At 53.9% G+C, this 26,680-nt stretch overlaps 3 protein-coding genes across 3 annotated transcripts; 1 reads left to right on the top strand and 2 right to left on the bottom strand.

Moving 5' to 3' along the window:
* Positions 1–798: 798 nt before the first annotated feature.
* Positions 799–8,977, bottom strand: UTP6 (UTP6 small subunit processome component). Its single transcript, XM_040409969.1, has 19 exons — positions 8,843–8,977; positions 8,684–8,768; positions 8,565–8,606; positions 8,394–8,486; positions 8,272–8,319; positions 8,132–8,195; positions 7,632–7,750; positions 4,917–4,994; positions 4,720–4,801; positions 4,564–4,645; positions 3,984–4,165; positions 3,828–3,907; positions 3,496–3,573; positions 3,246–3,425; positions 3,089–3,169; positions 2,915–3,018; positions 1,616–1,682; positions 1,460–1,532; positions 799–1,344 (listed from the first exon to the last, which is right to left on the bottom strand). Exons 1-19 carry the CDS (start codon positions 8,932–8,934, stop codon positions 1,187–1,189), a joined length of 1,788 nt encoding a protein of 595 aa, XP_040265903.1. The 5' UTR covers positions 8,935–8,977; the 3' UTR covers positions 799–1,186.
* Positions 8,978–9,076: 99 nt separating this feature from the next.
* On the top strand, positions 9,077–13,657 carry POLR2C (RNA polymerase II subunit C). The gene is made up of 9 exons (XM_040409971.1): positions 9,077–9,204; positions 11,590–11,639; positions 11,976–12,044; positions 12,124–12,176; positions 12,264–12,392; positions 12,763–12,814; positions 12,949–13,117; positions 13,316–13,390; positions 13,464–13,657. Exons 1-9 carry the CDS (start codon positions 9,119–9,121, stop codon positions 13,606–13,608), a joined length of 828 nt encoding a protein of 275 aa, XP_040265905.1. The 5' UTR covers positions 9,077–9,118; the 3' UTR covers positions 13,609–13,657.
* A 37-nt stretch (positions 13,658–13,694) lies between these two features.
* DOK4 (docking protein 4) lies at positions 13,695–24,692 on the bottom strand. Its single transcript, XM_040409970.1, is given in 9 exon segments — positions 13,695–13,893; positions 15,725–15,845; positions 16,263–16,401; positions 17,461–17,650; positions 17,795–17,914; positions 18,018–18,086; positions 18,089–18,131; positions 19,425–19,532; positions 24,536–24,692. Coding segments are annotated over 9 exon segments (936 nt in total). The 5' UTR covers positions 24,602–24,692; the 3' UTR covers positions 13,695–13,813.
* Between the last annotated feature and the right edge of the window lie 1,988 nt (positions 24,693–26,680).

Here is a 26,680-nt window from a genome sequence, read left to right on the forward strand (position 1 = left end):
AGTGACGTCAAATGTCCTATTCCTGTGCACAGCAAAGACGACGACAGAAGAGATGCCGGCTGCGCGATCAAGTGGATTAAGGAGAGTTAAATTATTATTTTTTTTTAACCCCTCCAGCGCTATTGTACTATAGATTCTGTATTAAGAATGCTATTATTTTCCCTTATAACCATGTTATAAGGGAAAATAATACAATCTACACAACACCGAACTTCTGTGAAGAAGTCCGGGTTCAGATCTGGGTACCAAACATGACGATTTTTCTCACGCGTGTGCAAAACACATTACAATGTTTTGCACTCGAGCGGAAAAATCGCGCATTTTCCCGCAACGCACCCGCATCTTATCCGGCCCTAAAACATGACGCCCGTGTGAAAGAGGCCTTAGAGTTCTGGAATGTATTGTATAACACTGACCTAATGCTGTCCATGTTATACAATACATTCCAGAACTGGAAGGGTTACATAGTATTATATTGATTTTTGATGCTATGCGACCCCGGCAGTGCTGGGAGGTCCGGACGGGAGCTGCTGCAGACACGCTGCGAGTCCGACGTGTGGCACTGAAACCAGCCATAAAGTATAAGGGAAAGATCTGCGCCTGGTTTAGGCTCAAAATCACAGACGTGTGAATGAGGCAGTGTCAGTGCTCACCATATTCCTGTATATTGAAGGATGCCGTTACAGGTGGCTGAAAAATCTGTCAGATAAGAGTTTTCCCCAAGTTGAAAAGGGTCAGTTCCTGCAGCTTTTCTAAAGCAAACGTCTCCATTGCAGCGGAACAGCAGAGTCACCGCCCCGTTCTGTGGCCAAAAAGACGTTTTTTGTGCAGATTTTTATTTTATTCCTCAAGTCCAGAGAAGTAACTGATAGCATATAAAAGACAAAAAAAAAACCTCATAGGGCCCGGGGCTCCTGGACATAAAGTTTTGTTGTACAATGTTCCATGTGGTGGATTTTAACATGAGAGATGAGCGGTATGTTCATACCTGGAGGATACACCCACTGCTCATCCACAGACTCAGCACTGACCAGGATCTCAGGATCAGTCATGTGAACCCCCCAATGGAGAGATTAATAACACAGTAACAAACCATCAGCTCTGGCTGCAGGCTGAATCTCCAGAACAGAGAAGTTTCCACTCACTGACAGCAAGCAGACAGTCTGAACATGGTGTGGACGTGACATCATAAGTGTCCGCTCTGCAGCAGTGTGTATCTACTAACAAACACCTCCACGTCGGCTCCCTGCAGCACTTTCATGGCTCTCCAGTGGATGGCGCCACAGTTCTCCGGCTTCCCCTCCCCGTGGCTGAGCTCTTCTCTGATATAGGACAGCCAGAGGTCTGCGGAGGAAAGAAACTGCTGTCAGCCCAGCTCTAAACACAGACCTTACACCTGCTGGCCACTAGGAGGCGCTCCTCATACAGCAGAGCTGGGAGGGTGTATCAGGACACTCACCTGGCTGTGTGGCACCAAACTCCCTCAGTGCCCGCTCATAGTACTCTCTTAAATTCGCCATCTTGCTCTTCTCCTATTTGTGACAAGGAAAGATGAAGTAAGTGCTGAAGAGCAGAAATCCCTGCAGAACGCAGGCGGCGCACAGGCCACACCCACCTGATCCTTCTCTATGTCAATCATCCTGGTGAAGAAATCCTCAGAGAAAGGACGGTTTTCCTGTAAACTAGAAGAAGAAGAGGGGCAACTCAGGGAAGGCGGAGGCCCGGGCAACTCAGGGAAGGCGGAGGCCCGGGCAACTCAGGGAAGGCGGAGGCCCGGGCAACTCAGGGAAGGCGGAGGCCCGGGCAACTCAGGGAAGGCGGAGGCCCGGGCAACTCAGGGAAGGCGGAGGCCCGGGCAACTCAGGGAAGGCGGAGGCCCGGGCAACTCAGGGAAGGCGGAGGCCCGGGCAACTCAGGGAAGGCGGAGGCCCGGGCAACTCAGGGAAGGCGGAGGCCCGGGCAACTCAGGGAAGGCGGAGGCCCGGGCAACTCAGGGAAGGCGGAGGCCCGGGCAACTCAGGGAAGGCGGAGGCCCGGGCAACTCAGGGAAGGCGGAGGCCCGGGCAACTCAGGGAAGGCGGAGGCCCGGGCAACTCAGGGAAGGCGGAGGCCCGGGCAACTCAGGGAAGGCGGAGGCCCGGGCAACTCAGGGAAGGCGGAGGCCCGGGCAACTCAGGGAAGGCGGAGGCCCGGGCAACTCAGGGAAGGCGGAGGCCCGGGCAACTCAGGGAAGGCGGAGGCCCGGGCAACTCAGGGAAGGCGGAGGCCCGGGCAACTCAGGGAAGGCGGAGGCCCGGGCAACTCAGGGAAGGCGCAACATATGGAAAGGCAGACATATGGAGAGGCAGAAAAGGGGGAAGGGGCAACATATGGAAAGGCGGAGGCAGACAAGGGGGAAGGGGCAACATATGGAAAGGCGGAGGCAGACAAGGGGGAAGGGGCAACATATGGAAAGGCGGAGGCAGACAAGGGGGAAGGGGCAACATATGGAAAGGCGGAGGCAGACAAGGGGGAAGGGGCAACATATGGAAAGGCGGAGGCAGACAAGGGGGAAGGGGCAACATATGGAAAGGCGGAGGCAGACAAGAGGGGGGCCGCCCGGGAAAGGCAGCAGCAACAACAACTCGGGGAAAGTGGAGATACAAAATGGGGAAGCAGCAACATATGGAATGTGGGGACATGGGGGCCGCTCTCTAGAGAAAGAGGGGTGGCAGGCCGCCCGGGGAAGGAGGAGGCACACAAGAGGGGGCCACCCAGGGAAGGAAGAGACATGGGGCTGCTCTGTGGAGACAGGCAGAGGGATGACCGAAGAAACTCAGGTAAGGATTGGAGGCACACAACATGGGGAGGTGAAAGCACACAGAAAAGGCTATAGGGGAATGGGAGCGGATATGAACTGCTGCCCACCACTCACCAGCTGAACACCTTCCTTGCTCTATTGTAGCCCTGTGTCCTGTAGGCCCAGTCCAGGTACTTCACCTTCATGGTCCTGGTGGTCACTGGATTGAGGACGAGTTTCTGTAGAGGATCACAGGTCAGGATTGGTGGCTTTGACTGGTGGCTGTGCGGCTGGATGGGGTGCACTTACCTGGTACAGGGACTTTGTGGCTTCCTCATCCCTTTCCTTCTCACTCCACCCCACCATCAATGTCCACAACGGCAGACTGTCCTAAAACAAGCATGGAGACCGTGAGCTGCCATGACGATCATGTCCACCACAGCAGACATCCCCGTCTTCCCAGTACCTGCATCTTCACCAGGGTCAGCGCTTTCTCAAAGACTTGCTCCACGTTCTCAGACTTCAGGGTCATCAGAGTCTCCAGTCTCTTCTTCCACATGTCCACAGACCCAGGGAACCTGTCTGTAGCTGCTGCCAGTACCTCTGCTGCCATCTGCCCCTGCTCCAGCGCCATGAGTAAGGAGACCTAGAAGGCCACTTCACAATCAAGCCCTGTCACCAGCTCCCACCCTCCCCCACATCTCACCTCTGCTCACCCAGTCATGGTATCTTGCTTGTGGTAAGAGGCCAGCATCATGGGCCTTCTGAAGAGTGGACAGCAGCCGGTCCTGCCTCTGAAAACATAGGATAGACGTCACAAGAGCTCACAATCAGTCTGTACCAGACATCCTGCAGATAGCGGAGAACCCCTGAACGCCAACCCTCAGCTGTGGACATGGGAGTCCTAGTATGGTCAGATGTAGTCAATGTCACCACTCACATTTCCCTGGCTGTAGAGAGGAGCCTCTAGTCATCCTGTATTTCCTGGGCCAGGAATAGAATGCTAGAGCCTCGGTGAAGACTGATGTTTGGGTCCTTCACAACATACCTGCTGTTTTAGCTCTTTGCTGTTGGTTTGCCGCCTGTATCTCTCCTGACAGAAGGACACGTATAGCTCCCACATGGACTCTGGAGACGAAATATGGCAGGGTCAGCAGAAGCGCCGGCCAAATGGTGGCTTACCCAATCACTACGTCACCGTCACCTGTTTGCAGAGAGCCTAGCGCAGTCTCATACACGCGGCTGCTCTGCTCCTCCAGTCGTGCCAGGTCTTGTGCCTTTGTCTGTTTGGACGTGTACTCCGCTGAGGGCAACGGCTTGGCGGACAACTCCTGTCGGGCCAGAAAGTCCCAGGTGAGGGGGTCCTCTGCATGGAGAGCCTGCAAGCTGAAGCGGCACATCATCAGTCCCTGTCCCCACCCCGAGGCATGATGGGAACCAGAACGATCAGTGATGACCGTTATATGGAGAACACACAGTAGTAGAGGACAGTGGTGTTCATCTAAAAGCAAAAGGGACAATACCCCCCATCATCCCTAGGGAAAACCCTTCATATCAACAAGACAACCCTCAACAGATCCAGGAATTATCCTTAAATCTATAGTCTGCCGACCCACTGGTGAATCAACTGGTGGTCACATACTGAAGTGTATACCAGAGTAATGGCCGCCCCTCGCCCCCCAACACAAAGCGGCCAAAAATAAGAGGAGGAAATAAAGACAAGATGTCCTGCGGCCTGACGCGCTGGCCTTCATATTTCCCTGAACAAGCGGGAGGTAACTCACTCGGACAAAATGGCCTTCTGCAGATCTCCAGTGAAGTTAAACTTCTTGGCGATAGAGAGAAGTGAGAGCTGGAACTCGGCCCCTGGAATGAGGAGGAGACGCTGGTCACATGAGCCTCCTGGGCACTCCGCCAGCCTCACATGGACCGGAGCTCACCTTTAATCTTCTGCACAGCGGATTTATAGACCACACGGACCAGTCCTCCATCCAGAATCTCATCCGAGTACGAGGCTTCCCCCTGAGAGGAGAGACACACGGGGCCCTTATATAGACTGCAGGCAACTCATCTCCAAGGGAGGGGGGGGTTCTGTATCAGTGTACAAACTACAGCGGAAGGGGGAGGCCGAGCTTACAATGTCTGTCAGTGTCTGTCCCAAATCTTCTCTCTCTATCCTCTGCTTCTCGACATTCATCAGCTCCATCCGGAAATACTAAGGAAAAACCGTGGTCAGACGATTGATTATAGATGGAGGCAATACAACTGCTATAATACTGCCTCCTATGTACAAGAATATAACTGCTATAATACTGCCTCCTATGTACAAGAATATAACTGCTATAATACTGCCTCCTATATACAAGAATACAACTGCTATAATACTGCCTCCTATATACAAGAATATAACTACTATAATACTACTCGTATGTACAAGAATATAACTACTATAATACTGCTCCTATGTACAAGAATATAACTACTATAATACTGCCTCCTATGTACAAGAATATAACTACTATAATACTGCCTCCTATGTACAAGAATATAACTACTATAATACTGCTCCTATGTACAAGAATATAACTACTATAATACTGCCTCCTATGTACAAGAATATAACTACTATAATACTGCCTCCTATGTACAAGAATATAACTACTATAATACTGCCTCCTATGTACAAGAATATAACTACTATAATACTGCTCCTATGTACAAGAATATAACTACTATAATACTGCTCCTATGTACAAGAATATAACTACTATAATACTGCTCCTATGTACAAGAATATAACTACTATAATACTGCTCCTATGTACAAGAATATAACTACTATAATACTGCTCCTATGTACAAGAATATAACTACTATAATACTGCCTCCTATGTACAAGAATATAACTACTATAATACTGCTCCTATGTACAAGAATATAACTACTATAATACTGCTCCTATGTACAAGAATATAACTAGTATAATACTGCTCCTATGTACAAGAATATAACTACTATAATACTGCTCCTATGTACAAGAATATAACTACTATAATACTGCCTCCTATGTACAAGACTATAACTACTATAATACTGCTCCTATGTACAAGAATATAACTACTATACTACTGCTCCTATGTACAAGAATATAACTACTATAATACTGCCTCCTATGTACAGGAATATAACTACTATAATACTGCTCCTATGTACAGGAATATAACTACTATAATACTGCCTCCTATGTACAAGAATATAACTACTATCATACTGCTCAAATGTACAAGAATATAACTACTATAATACTGCCTCCTATGTACAGGAATATAACTACTATAATACTGCTCCTATGTACAAGAATATAACTACTATAATACTGCTCCTATGTACAAGAATATAACTACTATAATACTGCCTCCTATGTACTAGAATATAACTACTATAATACTGCTCCTATGTACAAGACTATAACTACTATAATACTGCCTCCTATGTACAAGAATATAACTACTATAATACTGCTCCTATGTACAAGAATATAACTACTATAATACTGCCTCCTATGTACAGGAATATAACTACTATAATACTGCTCCTATGTACAAGAATATAACTACTATAATACTGCTCCTATGTACAAGAATATAACTACTATAATACTGCCTCCTATGTACAAGAATATAACTACTATAATACTGCCTCCTATGTACTAGAATATAACTACTATAATACTGCTCCTATGTACAAGAATATAACTACTATAATACTGCCTCCTATGTACAAGAATATAACTACTATAATACTGCTCCTCTGTACAAGAATATAACTACTATAATACTGCCTCCTATGTACAAGAATATAACTACTATAATACTGCCTCCTATGTACAAGAATATAACTACTATAATACTGCCTCCTATGTACAAGAATATAACTACTATAATACTGCCTCCTATGTACAAGAATATAACTACTATAATACTGCTCCTATGTACAAGAATATAACTACTATAATACTGCCTCCTATGTACAAGAATATAACTACTATAATACTGCTCCTATGTACAAGAATATAACTACTATAATACTGCCTCCTATGTACAAGAATATAACTACTATAATACTGCTCCTCTGTACAAGAATATAACTACTATAATACTGCCTCCTATGTACAAGAATATAACTACTATAATACTGCCTCCTATGTACAAGAATATAACTACTATAATACTGCTCCTATATACAAGAATATAACTACTATAATACTGCTCCTATGTACAGGAATATAACTACTATAATACTGCCTCCTATGTACAAGAATATAACTACTATAATACTGCTCCTATGTACAAGAATATAACTACTATAATACTACCTCCTATGTACAAGAATATAACTACTATAATACTACCTCCTATGTACAGGAATATAACTACTATAATACTGCTCCTATGTACAAGAATATAACTACTATAATACTGCTCCTATGTACAAGAATATAACTACTATAATACTGCTCCTATGTACAAGAATATAACTACTATAATACTGCCTCCTATGTACAAGAATATAACTACTATAATACTGCTCCTATATATAAGAATATAACTACTATAATACCGCTCCTATGTACAAGAATGTAACTACTATAATACCGCTCCTATGTACAAGAATATAACTGCTATAATACTGCTCCTATGTACAAGGATATAACTACTATAATACTGCTTCCTATGTACAGGGATATAACTACTATAATACTGCTCCTATGTACAGGAATATAACTACTATAATACTGCCTCCTATGTACAATGTGTGCCCGATGCATTAGGTGACCCTGGTCATGGACTCACTTCCTGGTACAGTTTGGCGGAGTCTGGGTGGAAGCGCAGGGCTCGCAGGAATAGTTGTCTAGCGCTCTCAGACGACAGCTGATCCTCAAACTCCCACTTTGCTGCCATGATCCATAGGGCTAGAAGGGATGAGAGCGAGGTTTAGGGCTCTTTCACACCAGCGAGTCCAATACAGGAATCTCGCTCCGTGTGGGAGTGTGACCCTCCGTTCCGGACTTGCAGGAGCGCACAGCATTATACTGATTTATAATACTGTGTGCCTCTGCTTGACCTTACTGCTACAGGATCATACTGACAGCATTATATAGCAGTAAGGTCAGGCAGAGACACACAGCATTATAAATCAGTATAATGCTGTGCGCTCCTGCAAGTCCAGAACGGAGGGCCACACTCCCACACGGAGCGAGATTCCTGTATTCGACTCACTGGTGTGAAACAGGCTTTAGGCAGGGGGGGTTCCGCAGGGGCGGTCTCTGGGAGGTGGGGAGGGGCAGGGGTACCTGGTTTATCGGGGTGCACTGCCAGGAGGGAGGAGAAGATGCGGCTCTGCTGATTCTTACAGTTCTGAAATGGAGAAGCGGCAGAGTCAGAGTCTACGCGGCGGGCGGCCGCTGAGCAGCAAGATGGTGGAGACACTCACCCACTTCTTACAGAAGGCCACATGAGACAGCCACAGCTGGAGATCTTCCTACAAGACAAAAGCCAGCGGATCAGACTCCCACCAGGAGGACTACCACTCCCAGCAGGCTCGGCATCACTTACCTTCCACCTGTTGGTGGCTCGCCTGAAGAGCTCATGGATCCGCTGCAGGATGACGTACTCAATCTCCTCCTTCTTAAAGGCGTATCCAATGCGCTGAAGGGAATAGACTGACCAATCACTGGCTGTCACTGACCCCGCCCCTGCAGAGCCGCTGACCATGTGACCACTTACCTGACGCCTCTTCTTCAGCAGCTCCAGGTAGTTTATCTCATACTGTAAGGCAGAGAGAGGGGGGGGGTGAGGGCGGGAGGCGAGGGGGCTGCGGAGGATCACTCCCACCAGACACTCACCTGGATGTATTGGAGGTAGTCCTCCTTCTCCGCGGTCCTCCTCTTCAGCTTATACTCCAGCGCCGTCACCTTCCGGATCACCGCCCTGCAGAGAGCAGAGGTTAGGACCCGGCATGAGCAGAGGAGGGGCCCCGCAGCAGCCGGTATCTCGGGCCTCACCTGGCTTCCTTCCCGGTCAGAAGACCGACTCTCTCCAGCTGCTGGAGCTCGGGAATCTGGTTCTCCACCCGGCGCTGCACAAACTCAGCCATGCTGTTCCACAGCTCCGAGACGTCACTTCCGTCTGTTCTCACGTGGGCGCTCTATCCTAATCCTCCTCCTGGGGGCGCTCTATCCTCCTTCTCTTCTTCCTAGGGGCGCTCTACCCTCCTTCTCTTCCTCCTGCGGGCGCTCTATCCTCCTCCCACTTCCGGTTTTGGTCCTCTGGTTCTAAAGATGCCGTACGCCAACCAGCCTACTGTTCGGATAACGGAGCTCACCGAAGAAAACGTGAAATTTGTGGTGGAGAACACGGACCTAGCGTGAGAGACAAACCTCCTGACTGACTGACTGCTCCCCCCTCCCTGTAGACCTCCTGACTGACTGCTTCCCCCCCCCCCCCCTCCTGTATATCTACTGACTGACTGCTCCCCCCTCCCTGTAGACCTCCTGACTGACTGCTCCCCCCTCCCTGTAGATCTCCTGACTGACTGCTCCCCCCTCCCTGTAGATCTCCTGACTGACTGCTTCCCCCCCCCTCCCTGTAGACCTCCTGACTGACTGCTCCCCCCCCCCCTGTATATCTCCTGACTGACTGCTCCCCCCTCCCTGTAGACCTCCTGACTGACTGCCTTCCCCCCCCCCCCCTACCTGTAGACATCCTGACTGACTGCTCCCCCCTCCCTGTAGACCTCCTGACTGACTGCTCCCCCCTCCCTGTAGACCTCCTGACTGACTGCTCCCCCCCTCCCTGTAGATCTCCTGACTGACTGCTCCCCCCTCCCTGTAGACCTCCTGACTGACTGCTCCCCCCCTCCCTGTAGACCTCCTGACTGACTGCTCCCCCCTCCCTGTAGACCTCCTGACTGACTGCTCCCCCCTCCCTGTAGACCTCCTGACTGACTGCTCCCCCCTCCCTGTAGACCTCCTGACTGACTGCTTCCCCCCCCCCTCCCTGTAGACCTCCTGACTGACTGCTCCCCCCCCCCCTGTATATCTCCTGACTGACTGCTCCCCCCCTCCCTGTAGACCTCCTGACTGACTGCTCCCCCTTCCCTGTAGACCTCCTGACTGACTGCTCCCCCCTCCCTGTAGACCTCCTGCCTGACTGCTCCCCCCTCCCTGTAGACCTCCTGACTGACTGCTCCCCCCTCCCTGTAGACCTCCTGACTGACTGCTCCCCCCCTCCCTGTAGATCTCCTGACTGACTGCTCCCCCCTCCCTGTAGACCTCCTGACTGACTGCTTCCCCCCCCTCCCTGTAGACCTCCTGACTGACTGCCCCCCCCCCCCCTCCCTGTAGACCTCCTGACTGACTGCTCCCCCCCTCCCTGTAGACCTCCTGACTGACTGCTCCCCCCCTCCCTGTAGACCTCCTGACTGACTGCTCCCCCCCTCCCTGTAGACCTCCTGACTGCCCCCCCCCCCTGTAGACCTCCTGACTGACCCCCCCCCTGTAGACCTCCTGACTGACCCCCCCCCCCCCCCTCCCTGTAGACCTCCTGACTGACCCCCCCCCTCCCTGTAGACCTCCTGACTGACTGCTCCCCCCCTGTAGACCTCCTGACTGACTGCTCCCCCCCCTCCCTGTAGATCTCCTGACTGACTGCTTCCCCTCCCTCCCTGTAGACCTCCTGACTGACTGCTCCCCCCCCCTCCCTGTAGACCTCCTGACTGACTGCCCCCCCCCCTCCTGTAGACCTCCTGACTGACTGCTTCCCCCCCCTCCTGTAGACCTTCTGACTGACTGCTTCCCCCCCTCCTGTAGACCTCCTGACTGACTGCTTCCCCCCCTCCTGACTGACTGCCCCCCCCCCCCTCCTGTAGACCTCCTGACTGACTGCTCCCCCCCTCCTGTAGACCTCCTGACTGACTGCTCCCCCCCCCCTCCTGTAGACCTCCCGACTGACTGCTCCCCCCCCTCCTGTAGACCTCCTGACTGACTGCTTCCCCCCCCCCCTCCTGTAGACCTCCTGACTGCTTCCCCCCCTCCTGTAGACCTCCTGACTGCTTCCCCCCCCCCCCCTCCTGACTGACTGCCCCCCCCCCCTCCTGACTGACTGCCCCCCCCCCCCCTCCTGTAGACCTCCTGACTGACTCCCCCCCCCTCCTGTAGACCTCCTGACTGACTGCTTCCCCCCCTCCTGACTGACTGCTCCCCCCCCCCCCCTGTAGACCTCCTGACTGACTGCTCCCCCCCCCCTGTAGACCTCCTGACTGACTGCTCCCCCCCCCCCCCTGTAGACCTCCTGACTGACTGCTCCCCCCCCCTGTAGACCTCCTGACTGACTGCTCCCCCCCCCCCCCCTGTAGACCTCCTGACTGACTGCTCCCCCCCCCCCCTGTAGACCTCCTGACTGACTGCTCCCCCCCCCCCCCTGTAGACCTCCTGACTGACTGCCCCCCCCCCCCCCTGTAGACCTCCTGACTGACTGCCCCCCCCCCCCTGTATATCTCCTGACTGACTGCTCCCCCCCCTCCTGTAGACCTCCTGACTGACTGCTCCCCCCCCTCCTGTAGACCTCCTGACTGACTGCTCCCCCCCCTCCTGTAGACCTCCTGACTGACTGCTCCCCCCCTCCTGTAGACCTCCTGACTGACTGCTCCCCCCTCCTGTAGACCTCCTGACTGCTCCCAGTGCGTGTATCTCGCCCCCTTGCAGAGCCCAGTAATGATGTCATCACAGTCTTTTGCCTTCTCTTTCCGCAGGATCGCTAACTCCATTCGCCGCGTGTTTATTGCAGAGGTTCCTACGATTGGTGAGTGAGGTCATGTGACCTTGGGGGGGGGGGGGGGGGGCGGGCGGCGGTGATGTGTTCTGGATGTCACTGGGCAGATCCTGTGTCTGTTTCAGACCCTGCGGATATACAGGGGTGCGGGTGGCTGCCACCTCTGGATATCTGGAGTGACTGCCAGCTCTGCAGCCAAGACATTGCTGGTGCCCTCCGTGTGCATGTCCTGTGGACGCGGCCACTTCTGACTCTTCCTCCACAGCTGTGACCTTGGGGTGTGACGCAGCAGTTGTTCTGTGCGAGGGGGGCACAGAGTATTGTATTCCAGGGGGGATTTCACAGCCCTTAATCTGTCTCTTGCAGCCATTGACTGGGTCCAGATAGACGCCAACTCCTCCGTCCTCCATGATGAGTTCATAGCGCACAGAGTAGGTGAGTCGGGACCCACACGCTCAGATGATTGTCTCTGTGCCCTGTGCCTCCATGACCCTCCTGTTCCTCGTATCCCCAGGCCTGGTTCCTCTGACCAGTGATGATATTGTGGACAAGCTGCAGTTCTCCAGGGTGAGTGTGACCACTGTGCAGTACATACGTCAGTAATTGCCCTGGCAGGGGGTATCTGTGTGTTATCCTCTGTGTTTGCCCCTGCAGGACTGCACATGTGACGAGTTCTGCGCAGAATGTTCTGTGGAGTTCACACTTGATGTGCGGTGCAACGAAGATCAGACGCGTCATGTGACCTCTCGTGACCTCATCTCCAACAGCCACAAAGTGATTCCGGTCAGTGTCCTGGTGCTGTGACCCCCTGGAGGTCTGGGCACGCAGGGTGCGATTTACTGCCCCTTCTATCATTGCCATGGCCTCCCCAGCTTGTGTTCTTTGAGGGCAAGACGCTGAATGCTTCATGTCTGCTGCTCATGTAGGAAACGTGGGTGTTGTGTGTAGTAGCCTGAGTGCAGCTACTGTACCCATAAATGGTGACCCTGCCATGCGCTGTCCACACCCCACATGTTGAGATCACATCTTCCTGCCTCTCATTCCAGTGTCTGACTGCTGTGGCCGTACGGACGCTCTCCGGCAGGCCCCCCCTCTCTCTTGGGTGGGTGGGCGATTGCTCTTGTGCTCAGCATTTCTGTGAATCGTTTTTTAGGTGACCTCACGGAACAGAGACAACGACCCCAATGACTACGTGGAGCAGGACGGTGAGTTGCTTAGATTCCCAAGGCACAATAGCCACATTTCTGCTGGGGCTCGGCCCAAGCGGTGGCCGTACTGGTGGCATGTGTGGAGGCTGGTATATGGAGGAGGGTGAGACTTTTTTCATATCTCCCAACAGATATCCTCCTGGTGAAGTTGCGTAAAGGTCAAGAGCTGCGACTCAGAGCTTATGCCAAGAAAGGGTTTGGCAAAGAGCATGCCAAGTGGAACCCTACCGCAGGAGTAGCATTTGAGTACGACCCCGACAACGCACTGAGGCACACGGTCTACCCCAAACCTGAGGAATGGTATGTCTGGGGGAGGGGAGCTACCCCCAACACTTACCAGCCCGATGGAGGCCAAAGGGGCTATCTGCCCCAAGCTCAGATGCACCGGCTCTCACATCGCACTCTGCCTGCACCCTACAGGGGGCGCTGTACGGAGTAGGCTCACCCTGAGACCCTGCAGATTCTTAAATCTCACCCTTTCCTTGTTTCTTCCTCCAGGCCAAAAAGTGAATACTCTGAAATTGATGAAGAGGAGGCGGAAGCTCCATTTGATCCCAATGGAAAGCCAGAGAGGTGATTGTATAAACCCCCCCCAATATTACATTTCCTCTAAGAATTCCTCTAATGCTCCCCTCCCCCTCCCCAGGTTCTATTACAATGTGGAGTCCTGCGGATCTCTCCGGCCTGAGACCATCGTCCTGTCAGCTCTGTCAGGGTTAAAGAGGAAGCTGAGCGATCTGCAGACACAGCTGAGCCACGAGATTCAGAACGACGTCCTCACTATTAACTGACCCCTCCCCCTCCCTCATTTTGTAATAAAACTGCTTGCTTGTAACCCCACGTCTGTGCCTCAGAAGTGAATATCACACCATACAGCAGAACTTTTGTTTTATAGTGCAAAACTGATATTTCTCCAGAATCGCCCCTCCAACGAACATTGCGCTTTAGGGGCCGCTCCATCCATTGTGTGGCCCTTGTCCTAGAGTCCACGTCTGGTCACTGTGAGGCTGATGTGGGCAGTTTCCGAGCAAATGTCCTTCTTGGAATGGGATCTGAATCTCTTCCACTGTGAGGTCCTGGAACGCAAAGTGTTATCATCATGGAGGGGGCTCCATCCAAAGACTGCAGCACCAATGTGGACCCACAACTACACCCCGGACACATTATAGGGAGACCGTGCTGCACCAACGTGGACCTGAGACTCCACTCCACCCGGACAGATTATGGGGAGACATGCTGCACCAACGTGGACCTGAGACTACACTCCACCCGGACAGATTGTGGGGAGACATGCTGCACCAACGTGGACCTGAGACCACACTCCACCCGGACAGATTGTGGGGAGACATGCTGCACGAACCTGGACCTGAGACTACACTCCACCCGGACAGATTGTGGGGAGACATGCTGCACCAACGTGGACCTGAGACTACACTCCACCCGGACAGATTGTGGGGAGACATGCTGCACCAACGTGGACCTGAGACTACACTCCACCCCGGACAGATTGTGGGGAGACATGCTGCACCAACGTGGACCTGAGACTACACTCCACCCCGGACAGATTATGGGGAGACATGCTGCACCAACGTGGACCTGAGACTACACTCCACCCGGACAGATTGTGGGGAGACATGCTGCACCAACGTGGACATGAGACTACACTCCACCCGGACAGATTGTGGGGAGACATGCTGCACCAACGTGGACCCACAACTACACCCAGGACACATTATAGGGAGACTGTGCTGCACCAACGTGGACCTGAGACTACACTCCACCCGGACAGATTGTGGGGAGACATGCTGCACCAATGTGGACCTGAGACCACACTCCACCCGGACAGATTATGGGGAGACATGCTGCACCAACGTGGACCTGAGACCACACTCCACCCGGAAAAGATTGTGGGGAGACATACTGAACCAACGTGGACCTGAGACCACACTCCACCCGGACAGATTGTGGGGAGACATGCTGCACCAACGTGGACCTGAGACTACACTCCACCCGGACAGATTGTGGGGAGACATGCTGCGTGAACCTGGACCTGAGACTACACTCCACCCCGGACACATTATAGGGAGACCGTGCTGCACCCACGTGGACCTGAGACCACACTCCACCCCGGACAGATTATGGGGAGACATGCTGCACCAACGTGGACCTGAGACTACACTCCACCCGGACAGATTGTGGGGAGACATGCTGCACCAACGTGGACCTGAGACTACACTCCACCCGGACAGATTGTGGGGAGACATGCTGCGTGAACCTGGACCTGAGACTACACTCCACCCCGGACACATTATAGGGAGACCGTGCTGCACCAACGTGGACCTGAGACTACACTCCACCCGACAGATTGTGGGGAGACATGCTGCGTGAACCTGGACCTGAGACTACACTCCACCCCGGACACATTATAGGGAGACCGTGCTGCACCAACGTGGACCTGAGACTACACTCCACCCGGACAGATTGTGGGGAGACATGCTGCGTGAACCTGGACCTGAGACTACACTCCACCCCGGACACATTATAGGGAGACCGTGCTGCACCAACGTGGACCTGAGACTACACTCCACCCGGACAGATTATGGGGAGACATGCTGCACCAACGTGGACCTGAGACCACATTCCACCCGGACAGATTGTGGGGAGACATGCTGAACAAACGTGGACCTGAGACTACACTCCACCCGGACAGATTGTGGGGAGACATGCTGCACCAACGTAGACCTGAGACTACACTCCACCCCGGACAGATTGTGGGGAGACATGCTGCACCAACGTGGACCTGAGACCACACTCCACCCGGACAGATTGTGGGGAGACATGCTGCACCAATGTGGACCTGAGACTACACTCCACCCGGACAGATTGTGGAGAGATCTGCTCACTTACTGCTGCTGGAAGACTCTGTGCTGCTCTGTCCGCTGGTGATGTGATGCCAGTATGCACTGCGGGGCAGCATGGAGGTGCTGGGACCAGGGTGAGGCACATTCTCGGGTTCTTTGTTCAGTAGCTAAAGTGTAAAAAACAAGACAATGAGCTGCTGCAGGGGCCGTACTATGCTGAGGGCCCATACACACAGCAGTGTACATTGCGGATTCTTGTCCTTTTTCACACCACATCTGCTTGGGTTACTTGGGGATTTTGTTGCAGATTTTGACTTTGTATTACAAAGCGTGAACTCTGGACTGACCTGCTGGGAGAAAGGGGCCGTGTACAGGAAATTCCATCAGTGTTGCTGGTACTGTATTACACTGCAGGGTTTTTGGATGTAATCTGCACTGTGTGCATGTGGCCTAAGATTGATTTTTGCAGGAAGCAAAGGGTTACCACATGCAGTACCTGCAGCTTGGCCCCAATGTTAATGAGCACCTTATGGCTGGAGCCCGCAACACCACCTTCTTGGATGCAAGAAAAATGTGATTCTTACCCGGGAATTTTTTTCCATCTCGAGAAGGAGACTCTTGTGCTGTTCAGCCAGAGCCAGGACGGCCGTGTGCACTCGCTCATAGATCTGCTGTCCTTGAAGGGTCTGGAAGGTGAAGAGTCCCTCGCTGATCCCACACACCCTAAAAGACAGCAGTAATGGTCAGGACAGACTACCCTCTGTGACAGTCTCCGTACGCCGCCTACCCCCTGTGACAGTCTCCTCACTGCTCTCCGTACGCCGCCTACCCCCTGTGACAGTCTCCTCACTGCTCTCCGTACGCCGCCTACCCCCTGTGACAGTCTCCTCACTGCTCTCCGTACGCCGCCTACCCCCTGTGACAGTCTCCTCACTGCTCTCCGTACGCCGCCTACCCCCTGTGACAGTCTCCTCACTGCTCTCCGTACGCCGCCTACCCCCTGTGACAGTCTCCTCACTGCTCTCCGTACGCCGCCTACCCCCTGTGACAGTCTCCTCACTGCTCTCTGTACGCCGCCTACCCCCCTGTGACAGTCTCCTCACTGCTCTCCGTACGCCGCCTACCCCCTGTGACAGTCTCCTCACTGCTCTCTGTACGCCGCCTACCCCCTGTGACAGTCTCCTCACTGCTCTCCGTACGCCGCCTACCCCCTGTGACAGTCTCCTCACTGCTCTCCGTACGCCGCCTACCCCCTGTGACAGTCTCCTCACTGCTCTCTGTACGCCGTATACCCTCTGTGACAGTCTCCTCACTGCTCTCTGTACGCCGTATACCCTCTGTGACAGTCTCCTCACTGCTCTCTGTACGCCGCCTACCCCCTGTGACAGTCTCCTCACTGCTCTCTGTACGCCGCCTACCCCCTGTGACAGTCTCCTCACTGCTCTCTGTACGCCGCCTACCCCCTGTGACAGTCTCCTCACTGCTCTCTGTACGCTGCCTACCCCCTGTGACAGTCTCCTCACTGCTCTCTGTACGCCGCCTACCCTCTGTGACAGTCTCCTCACTGCTCTCCGTACGCCGCCTACCCTCTGTGACAGTCTCCTCACTGCTCTCTGTACGCCGCCTACCCCCCTGTGACAGTCTCCTCACTGCTCTCCCTATAATGCCTGCCGCATACATGACCTTGTCCTCACCACTCTCCATATACTGCCTGGAATCTACATGACTGTCTCCTCGCCGCTCTCCCTATACTGCCTGGCATCTACATGACTGTCTCCTCACCGCTCTGCCTCAAATGTGAAGCGTGAGGAGTCGCTCCCATATCGTCGAAGGGTGCAGAGGGGCCAGGACAGCAGCTTGGTGCGAGGCTTGTGAGGGTCCCAGAGGTAGAGGTTCTCTTCCGTTATCTGCATCTTGCACTCTCCGTACACTTCCAGGATGGACGATGGCAGCAGGAAGACGTTGAAGCGTTCTGAAAAGAAGCGAAGGATCAGGCGTGCAGCGCGTCTCATCAGTCTGGCTTCATGTCTCCCTGCTCCAATGATGGGGACTATATAAGAGCCAGGTCTCCAGCAGACCCGTCTTCTCCAAATTCACCTGCAGAGGGCGCCCTCACCTGTCTGTTCACTCTGCACTCCTGGAGTCAGCAGGTCTGGTTCTCCGACATTACAGTCTGTGACCCGTGTGCCCGGACAGTCCATGGACAGCACCTTGAACCACTCCTCAGCGTCCAGCTCTAGAATGTAGAACAGACCTTCAGCATGCAGGACGGCGGACACAGACCCCTGCTCCCCGACTGTATGAATTGTCCAGATTCCGGGGCTTACAGCACAGCTCACCTGAATCACAGGTGAAGGTGCGGGGCGAGGTCGTCGCAGAAGATAATGCCACCGCTTGTCGCTTTGTTCCTTAGGAAGCCGCATGATGCATTTAACATTACTGATCTCCATCACCTAAAGAGAGAGCAACATAGAGGAGTCCAGTGAGAACCTCTGCCGCACGGAGCCGAGAGCGCAGCACTGAGCCGAGAGCGCAGCACTGAGCCGAGAGCGCAGCACTGAGCCGAGAGCGCAGCACTGAGCCGAGAGCGCAGCACTGAGCCGAGAGCGCAGCACTGAGCCGAGAGCGCAGCACTGAGCCGAGAGCCACACATCCTCATATGACCCCTCAAGAGACCAGCGGCCTCCAGAGGATCAGAAGAGTGACCTAAAGGAGGATATGTGGAAGAGCTGAAGACCGGCATCTCCACTTGTCACCTGCAGTCCTATGCAACGCCACAGATAACACAGTGATAGGTCTCTCAGTACAGATAGTGGATGTCACCTGCAGTCCTATGTCACTCTACAGATAACACAGTGATAACTCTTTCAGTACAGATTATGTAGTAAATGTCCCCTGCAGTCCTATGCAACACCAGAGATGACACAGTGATAACGCTCTGAGTACAAATGTAGTAGATGTCACCTGCAGTCCTATGTAACACCACAGATAATACAGTGATAGGTCTCTCAGTACAGATAGTGGATGTCACCTGCAGTCCTATGTCACTCTACAGATAACACAGTGATAACGCTCTAAGTACAAATGTAGTATATGTTACCTGCAGTCCTATGTAACACCACAAATAACACAGTGATAACTCTCTCAGTACATATTATTTAGTAGATGTCACCTGCAGTCATATGCAACACCAGAGATAACACAGCGATCGCTCTCTCAGTACCGATTATGTAGTAGATGTCACCTGCAGTCCTATGTAACCACATATAACAGTGACACCTCTCGGAGTATATATTATGTAGTAGACATTACCTGAATACAGATAATGTAGTAGATGTCACCTGCAGTCCTATGTAATATCACAGATAACACAGTGATAACTCACGAGTACAGATAGTGGATGTCACCTGCAGTCCTAGGTTACTCTACAGATAATGTAGTAGACGTCACCTGCAGTCCTAGGTAACACCACAGGTAACGCAGCGATTTCTGTAGTTGGGTGCACAGGTGACACCGTTACCTCTGCCTCCATGCTGTGGACTGACTCTGCCCTCACTTGTAGCGCACAGTGGCGGTACTGTATACTAGAGGTCGGTGCAGTACGGGCTCAGATTTCCGTGGCGCTGGAATATGGCCTTGGTCAGACTCAGTAATATGGCCACCATTGATCGACCACACACAGTAGACTGAGAACATCTCCCCCCAGAGGCTTGGAAGTAGCTTGCAGCAGGAATTCTGTCCCTCACCTTTGGGCACATGCGCAGGAGGACTGACCTCTCATCCGGATACTTCTCCAGTCTCCAGGGTCCCTTACTGGAGGATTTCCTGAGCACCAGCCAGCAGCGGCGGTAGATCTGCAGATGAAAGGGTCACAGGTTAAACGGAGCGGGGGATCCCAGGAGACGATGGCTTCCTTTACTGGTGGCAGAAGGGGTTAAAAGGGAACCAGTCAGCATGATACCTGCCACCCACAACCACCTATTGGACTCAATGGGCGATGTGGAGACCAGGTAAAGGTGCCCATGTGATGTTCACCAAGACGTTTAACCAGCTGTGCACCGTGATGCCAAGTGCCCCATGGACGCTAATTCACTTGAGGGCACACACGTGAGTAATGAACGTGCAGCACAGCGGTAACTAACCGGACTCCGATCACACAGCTCCGCACCCCCAGCGCTCCGATCACACAGCTCCGCACCCCCACCTCTCCGATCACACAGCTCCGCACCCCCACCTCTCCGATCACACAGCTCCGCACCCCCACCTCTCCGATCACACAGCTCCGCACCCCCACCTCTCCGATCACACAGCTCCGCACCCCCACCTCTCCGATCACACAGCTCCGCACCCCCACCTCTCCGATCACACAGCTCCGCACCCCCACCTCTCCGATCACACAGCTCCGCACCCCCAGCGCTCCGATCACACAGCTCCGCACCCCCACCTCTCCGATCACACAGCTCCGCACCCCCACCTCTCCCATCACACAGCTCCGCACCCCCACCTCTCCGATCACACAGCTCCGCACCCCCACCTCTCCGATCACACAGCTCCGCACCCCCAGCGCTCCGATCACACAGCTCCGCACCCCCAGCGCTCCGATCACACAGCTCCGCACCCCCACCTCTCCGATCACACAGCTCCGCACCCCCACCTCTCCGATCACACAGCTCCGCACCTCCACCTCTCCGATCACACAGCTCCGCACTCCCCACCTCTCCGATCACACAGCTCCGCACCTCCACCTCTCCGATCACACAGCTCCGCACCCCCACCTCTCCGATCACACAGCTCCGCACCCCCACCTCTCCGATCACACAGCTCCGCACCCCCACCTCTCCGATCACACAGCTCCGCACCCCCCACCTCTCCGATCACACAGCTCCGCACCCCCCCCCCCCCGATCACACAGCTCCGCACCCCCACCTCTCCGATCACACAGCTCCGCACCCCCACCTCTCCGATCACACAGCTCCGCACCCCCACCTCTCCGATCACACAGCTCCGCACCCCCACCTCTCCGATCACACAGCTCCGCACCCCCACCTCTCCGATCACACAGCTCCGCACCCCCACCTCTCCGATCACACAGCTTCCGCACCCCCACCTCTCCGATCACACAGCTCCGCACCCCCACCTCTCCGATCACACAGCTCCGCACCCCCACCTCTCCGATCACACAGCTCCGCACCCCCAGCGCTCCGATCACACAGCTCCGCACCCCCACCTCTCCGATCACACAGCTCCGCACCCCCACCTCTCCGATCACACAGCTCCGCACCCCCACCTCTCCGATCACACAGCTCCGCACCCCCACCTCTCCGATCACACAGCTCCGCACCTCCACCTCTCCGATCACACAGCTCCGCACCTCCACCTCTTCGATCACACAGCTCCGCACCCCCACCTCTCCGATCACACAGCTCCGCACCTCCACCTCTCCGATCACACAGCTCCGCACCCCCACCTCTTCGATCACACAGCTCCGCACCCCCACCTCTCCGATCACACAGCTCCGCACCCCCACCTCTCCGATCACACAGCTCCGCACCCCCACCTCTCCGATCACACAGCTCCGCACCCCCACCTCTCCGATCACACAGCTCCGCACCCCCACCTCTCCGATCACACAGCTCCGCACCCCCACCTCTCCGATCACACAGCTCCGCACCCCCACCTCTCCGATCACACAGCTCCGCACCCCCACCTCTCCGATCACACAGCTCCGCACCCCCACCTCTCCGATCACACAGCTCCGCACCTCCACCTCTCCGATCACACACAGGGTGCTCGGTGTTGGGGCGCAGTGTCCACACACAGGGTGCTCGGTGTTGGGGCGCAGTGTCCACACACAGGGTGCTCGGTGTTGGGGCGCACTGTCCACACACAGGGTGCTCGGTGTTGGGGCGCAGTGTCCACACACAGGGTGCTCGGTGTTGGGGCGCAGTGTCCACACACAGGGTGCTAGGTGTTGGGGCGCAGTGTCCACACACAGGGTGCTCGGTGTTGGGGCGCAGTGTCCACACACAGGGTGCTCGGTGTTGGGGCGCAGTGTCCACACACAGGGTGCTCGGTGTTGGGGCGCAGTGTCCACACACAGGGTGCTCGGTGTTGGGGCGCAGTGTCCACACACAGGGTGCTCGGTGTTGGGGCGCAGTGTCCACACACAGGGTGCTCGGTGTTGGGGCGCAGTGTCCACACACAGGGTGCTCGGTGTTGGGGCGCAGTGTCCACACACAGGGTGCTCGGTGTTGGGGCGCAGTGTCCACACACAGGGTGCTCGGTGTTGGGGCGCAGTGTCCACACACAGGGTGCTCGGTGTTGGGGCGCAGTGTCCACACACAGGGTGCTCGGTGTTGGGGCGCAGTGTCCACACACAGGGTGCTCGGTGTTGGGGCGCAGTGTCCACACACAGGGTGCTCGGTGTTGGGGCGCAGTGTCCACACACAGGGTGCTCGGTGTTGGGGCGCAGTGTCCACACACAGGGTGCTCGGTGTTGGGGCGCAGTGTCCACACACAGGGTGCTCGGTGTTGGGGCGCAGTGTCCACACACAGGGTGCTCGGTGTTGGGGCGCAGTGTCCACACACAGGGTGCTCGGTGTTGGGGCGCAGTGTCCACACACAGGGTGCTCGGTGTTGGGGCGCAGTGTCCACACACAGGGTGCTCGGTGTTGGGGCGCAGTGTCCACACACAGGGTGCTCGGTGTTGGGGCGCAGTGTCCACACACAGGGTGCTCGGTGTTGGGGCGCAGTGTCCACACACAGGGTGCTCGGTGTTGGGGCGCAGTGTCCACACACAGGGTGCTCGGTGTTGGGGCGCAGTGTCCACACACAGGGTGCTCGGTGTTGGGGCGCAGTGTCCACACACAGGGTGCTCGGTGTTGGGGCGCAGTGTCCACACACAGGGTGCTCGGTGTTGGGGCGCAGTGTCCACACACAGGGTGCTCGGTGTTGGGGCGCAGTGTCCACACACAGGGTGCTCGGTGTTGGGGCGCAGTGTCCACACACAGGGTGCTCGGTGTTGGGGCGCAGTGTCCACACACAGGGTGCTCGGTGTTGGGGCGCAGTGTCCACACACAGGGTGCTCGGTGTTGGGGCGCAGTGTCCACACACAGGGTGCTCGGTGTTGGGGCGCAGTGTCCACACACAGGGTGCTCGGTGTTGGGGCGCAGTGTCCACACACAGGGTGCTCGGTGTTGGGGCGCAGTGTCCACACACAGGGTGCTCGGTGTTGGGGGCGCAGTGTCCACACACAGGGTGCTCGGTGTTGGGGCGCAGTGTCCACACACAGGGTGCTCGGTGTTGGGGCGCAGTGTCCACACACAGGGTGCTCGGTGTTGGGGGCGCAGTGTCCACACACAGGGTGCTCGGTGTTGGGGCGCAGTGTCCACACACAGGGTGCTCGGTGTTGGGGCGCAGTGTCCACACACAGGGTGCTCGGTGTTGGGGCGCAGTGTCCACACACAGGGTGCTCGGTGTTGGGGCGCAGTGTCCACACACAGGGTGCTCGTGTTGGGGCGCAGTGTCCACACACAGGGTGCTCGGTGTTGGGGCGCAGTGTCCACACACAGGGTGCTCGGTGTTGGGGCGCAGTGTCCACACACAGGGTGCTCGGTGTTGGGGCGCAGTGTCCACACACAGGGTGCTCGGTGTTGGGGCGCAGTGTCCACACACAGGGTGCTCGGTGTTGGGGCGCAGTGTCCACACACAGGGGTGCTCGGTGGTGGGGCGCAGTGTCCACACACAGGGTGCTCGGTGTTGGGGCGCAGTGTCCACACACAGGGTGCTCGGTGTTGGGGCGCAGTGTCCACACACAGGGTGCTCGGTGTTGGGGCGCAGTGTCCACACACAGGGTGCTCGGTGTTGGGGCGCAGTGTCCACACACAGGGTGCTCGGTGTTGGGGCGCAGTGTCCACACACAGGGTGCTCGGTGTTGGGGCGCAGTGTCCACACACAGGGTGCTCGGTGTTGGGGCGCAGTGTCCACACACAGGGTGCTCGGTGTTGGGGCGCAGTGTCCACACACAGGGTGCTCGGTGTTGGGGCGCAGTGTCCACACACAGGGTGCTCGGTGTTGGGGCGCAGTGTCCACACACAGGGTGCTCGGTGTTGGGGCGCAGTGTCCACACACAGGGTGCGCGGTGTTGGGGCGCAGTGTCCACACACAGGGTGCTCGGTGTTGGGGCGCAGTGTCCACACACAGGGTGCTCGGTGTTGGGGCGCAGTGTCCATACACAGGGTGCTCGGTGTTGGGGCGCAGTGTCCACACACAGGGTGCTCGGTGTTGGGGCGCAGTGTCCACACACAGGGTGCTCGGTGTTGGGGCGCAGTGTCCACACACAGGGTGCTCGGGCGCAGTGTCCACACACAGGGTGCTCGGTGTTGGGGCGCAGTGTCCACACACAGGGTGCTCGGTGTTGGGGCGCAGTGTCCATACACAGGGTGCCGGTGTTGGGGTGCAGTGTCCACACACAGGGTGCTCGGTGTTGGGGCGCAGTGTCCACACACAGGGTGCTCGGTGTTGGGGCGCAGTGTCCACACACAGGGTGCTCGGTGTTGGGGCGCAGTGTCCACACACAGGGTGCTCGGTGTTGGGGCGCAGTGTCCACACACAGGGTGCTCGGTGTTGGGGCGCAGTGTCCACACACAGGGTGCTCGGTGTTGGGGCGCAGTGTCCACACACAGGGTGCTCGGTGTTGGGGTGCAGTGTCCATACACAGGGTGCTCGGTGTTGGGGCGCAGTGTCCACACACAGGGTGCTCGGTGTTGGGGCGCACTGTCCACACACAGGGTGCTCGGTGTTGGGGCGCGCACCGGGAGGTGTATGGAGGGTGGGGCCCCAGGATTTGGATACACACCCCGAGTTTCCTGCTCTTCATCCGCACGTAGCCCTGTCTGACGATGTCCGTGGAGCTGGAGGCCATGACGCAGCTGCACCGGCCCGGCTCTCCTCATCCTCCTCTCGGCTCCGCTCCTGTCACTGCCCGGTTCCCCCTCCAATAACCAGTGGACAAATCCATGGATCCCAAGGCCAGGGGAGGACCGGCGCAAACCATTACACGAGACGGGGAGGAGCATGCAGGCGGCTCCATTCAGTCAAACATCAGCCCGGCCACATCCATAGCGAGGAGGGAGGAGGGTGGGAAACGGGAGGTGTATTATATATATATCTACCTGACACCTATAGAGTGTATATGGATAAAGGCCTATAGAGTATGTGTAGACACCTATAGAGTGTATATGGACAGACAGACACCTCAAGCCCCTTAAGGACTCGGCAAATCTGACCAGTGTCACTTCATGTGGTGATAACTTTAAAACGCTTTGACTTATCCAGGCCATTCTGAGATTGTTTTATCGTCACATATTGTACTTCATGACACTGGTAAAATGAAGTTTAAAAAAAAAATCATTTTTATTTATAAAAAAAAAATACAAAATTTACCAAAAATTTGTAAAAAATTGCAAATTTCCAAGTTTCAATTTCTCTACCTTTATAATATATAGTAATACCTCCAAAAATAGTTATTACTTTACATTCCCCATATGTCTACTTCATGTTTGGATCATTTTGGGAATGATATTTTATTTTTTGGGGATGTGACAAGGCTTAGAAGTTTAGAAGTAAATCTTGAAATTTCTCAGAAATGTTCAAAAACCCAATTTTTAGGGACCACTACAGGTCTGAAGTCACTTTGTGAGGCTTACATGATAGAAACCACCCAAAAATGACCCCATCTAAGAAACTTCACCCCTCAAGGTATTCAAAACTGATTTTACAAACGTCGTTAACCCTTTAGGTGTTCCACAAGAATTAATGGAAAATAGAGATACAATTTCAAAATTTCACTTTTTTGGCAGATTTTCCATTTTAATATTTTTTTCTCCAGTTACAAAGCAAGGGTTAACAGCCAAACAAAACTCAATATTTATGGCCCTGATTCTGTAGTTTACAGAAACACCCCATATGTGGTAGTAAACTGCTGTACAGGCACACGGCAGGGTGCAGAAGGAAAGGAATGCCATACGGTTTTTGGAAGGTAGATTTTGCTGGACTGGTTTTTTACACCATGTCCCATTTGAAGCCCCCCTGATGCAACCCTAGAGTAGAAACTCCAAAAAAGTGACCCCATTTTAGAAACTACGGGATAGGGTGGCAGGTTTGTTGGTACTAGTTTAGGGTACATATTTGGTTGCTCTATATTACACTTTTTGTGCGGCAAGGTAACAAGAAATAGCTGTTTTGGCACCGTTTTTATTTTTTGTTATTTACAACATTCATCTGACAGGTTAGATCATGTGGTAATTTTATAGAGTAGGTTGTCACGGACGCGGCGATACCTAATATGTATACAATTTTTTTATTTATGTAAGTTTTACACAATGATTTCATTTTTGAAGCAAAAAAAATCATGTTTTAGTGTTTCTATAGTCTGAGAGCCATAGTTTTTTCAGTTTTTGGGCGATTACTTTGGGTAGGGTATGATTTTTGCGAGATGAGATGACGGTTTGATTGGCACTATTTTGGGGTGCGTATAACTTTTTGATCGCTTGCTATTACACTTTTTGTGATGTAAGGTGACAAAAAATGGTTTATTTAGCAGTTTTTATTTTTTATTTTTTACGGTGTTGATCTGAGGGGTTAGGTCAAGTGATATTTTTATAGATACGGACGCGGCGATACCTACTATGTATACTTTTTTTATTTATGTAAGTTTTACACAATAATATCATTTTTGAAACAAAAAAAAAATAATAATGTTTTAGTGTCTCCATATTCTGAGAGCCATATTTTATTTCAGTTTTTGGGCGATTATCTTAGGTAGGGTCTCATTTTTTGCGGGATGAGATGACGGTTTGATTGGCACTATTTTGGGGTGCATATGACTTTTTGATCGCTTGCTATTACACTTTTTGTGATGTAAGGTGACAAAAAATGGTTTATTTAGCACAGTTTTTATTTTTTATTTTTTACAGTGTTTATCTGAGGGGTTAGGTCATGT

Source organism: Bufo bufo, chromosome 10 (genome assembly GCF_905171765.1).
Source record: "Bufo bufo chromosome 10, aBufBuf1.1, whole genome shotgun sequence".
Taxonomy (NCBI): domain Eukaryota; kingdom Metazoa; phylum Chordata; class Amphibia; order Anura; family Bufonidae; genus Bufo; species Bufo bufo.

Excerpts from the sequence above, each read along its gene's own strand:
- POLR2C (XM_040409971.1), top strand. The coding sequence starts at position 9,119 with ATGCCGTACGCCAACCAGCCTACTGTTCGGATAACGGAGCTCACCGAA. Across the intron at positions 11,640-11,975 it reads TGCAGAGGTTCCTACGATTG|CCATTGACTGGGTCCAGATA; the intron begins GTGAGTGAGGTC and ends TGTCTCTTGCAG. Across the intron at positions 12,815-12,948 it reads TGACTACGTGGAGCAGGACG|ATATCCTCCTGGTGAAGTTG; the intron begins GTGAGTTGCTTA and ends ATCTCCCAACAG.
- UTP6 (XM_040409969.1), bottom strand. The coding sequence starts at position 8,934 with ATGGCTGAGTTTGTGCAGCGCCGGGTGGAGAACCAGATTCCCGAGCTC. Across the intron at positions 8,607-8,683 it reads ACTACCTCCAATACATCCAG|TATGAGATAAACTACCTGGA; the intron begins GTGAGTGTCTGG and ends TCTGCCTTACAG. Across the intron at positions 8,320-8,393 it reads GAGCCACCAACAGGTGGAAG|GAAGATCTCCAGCTGTGGCT; the intron begins GTAAGTGATGCC and ends TTTGTCTTGTAG.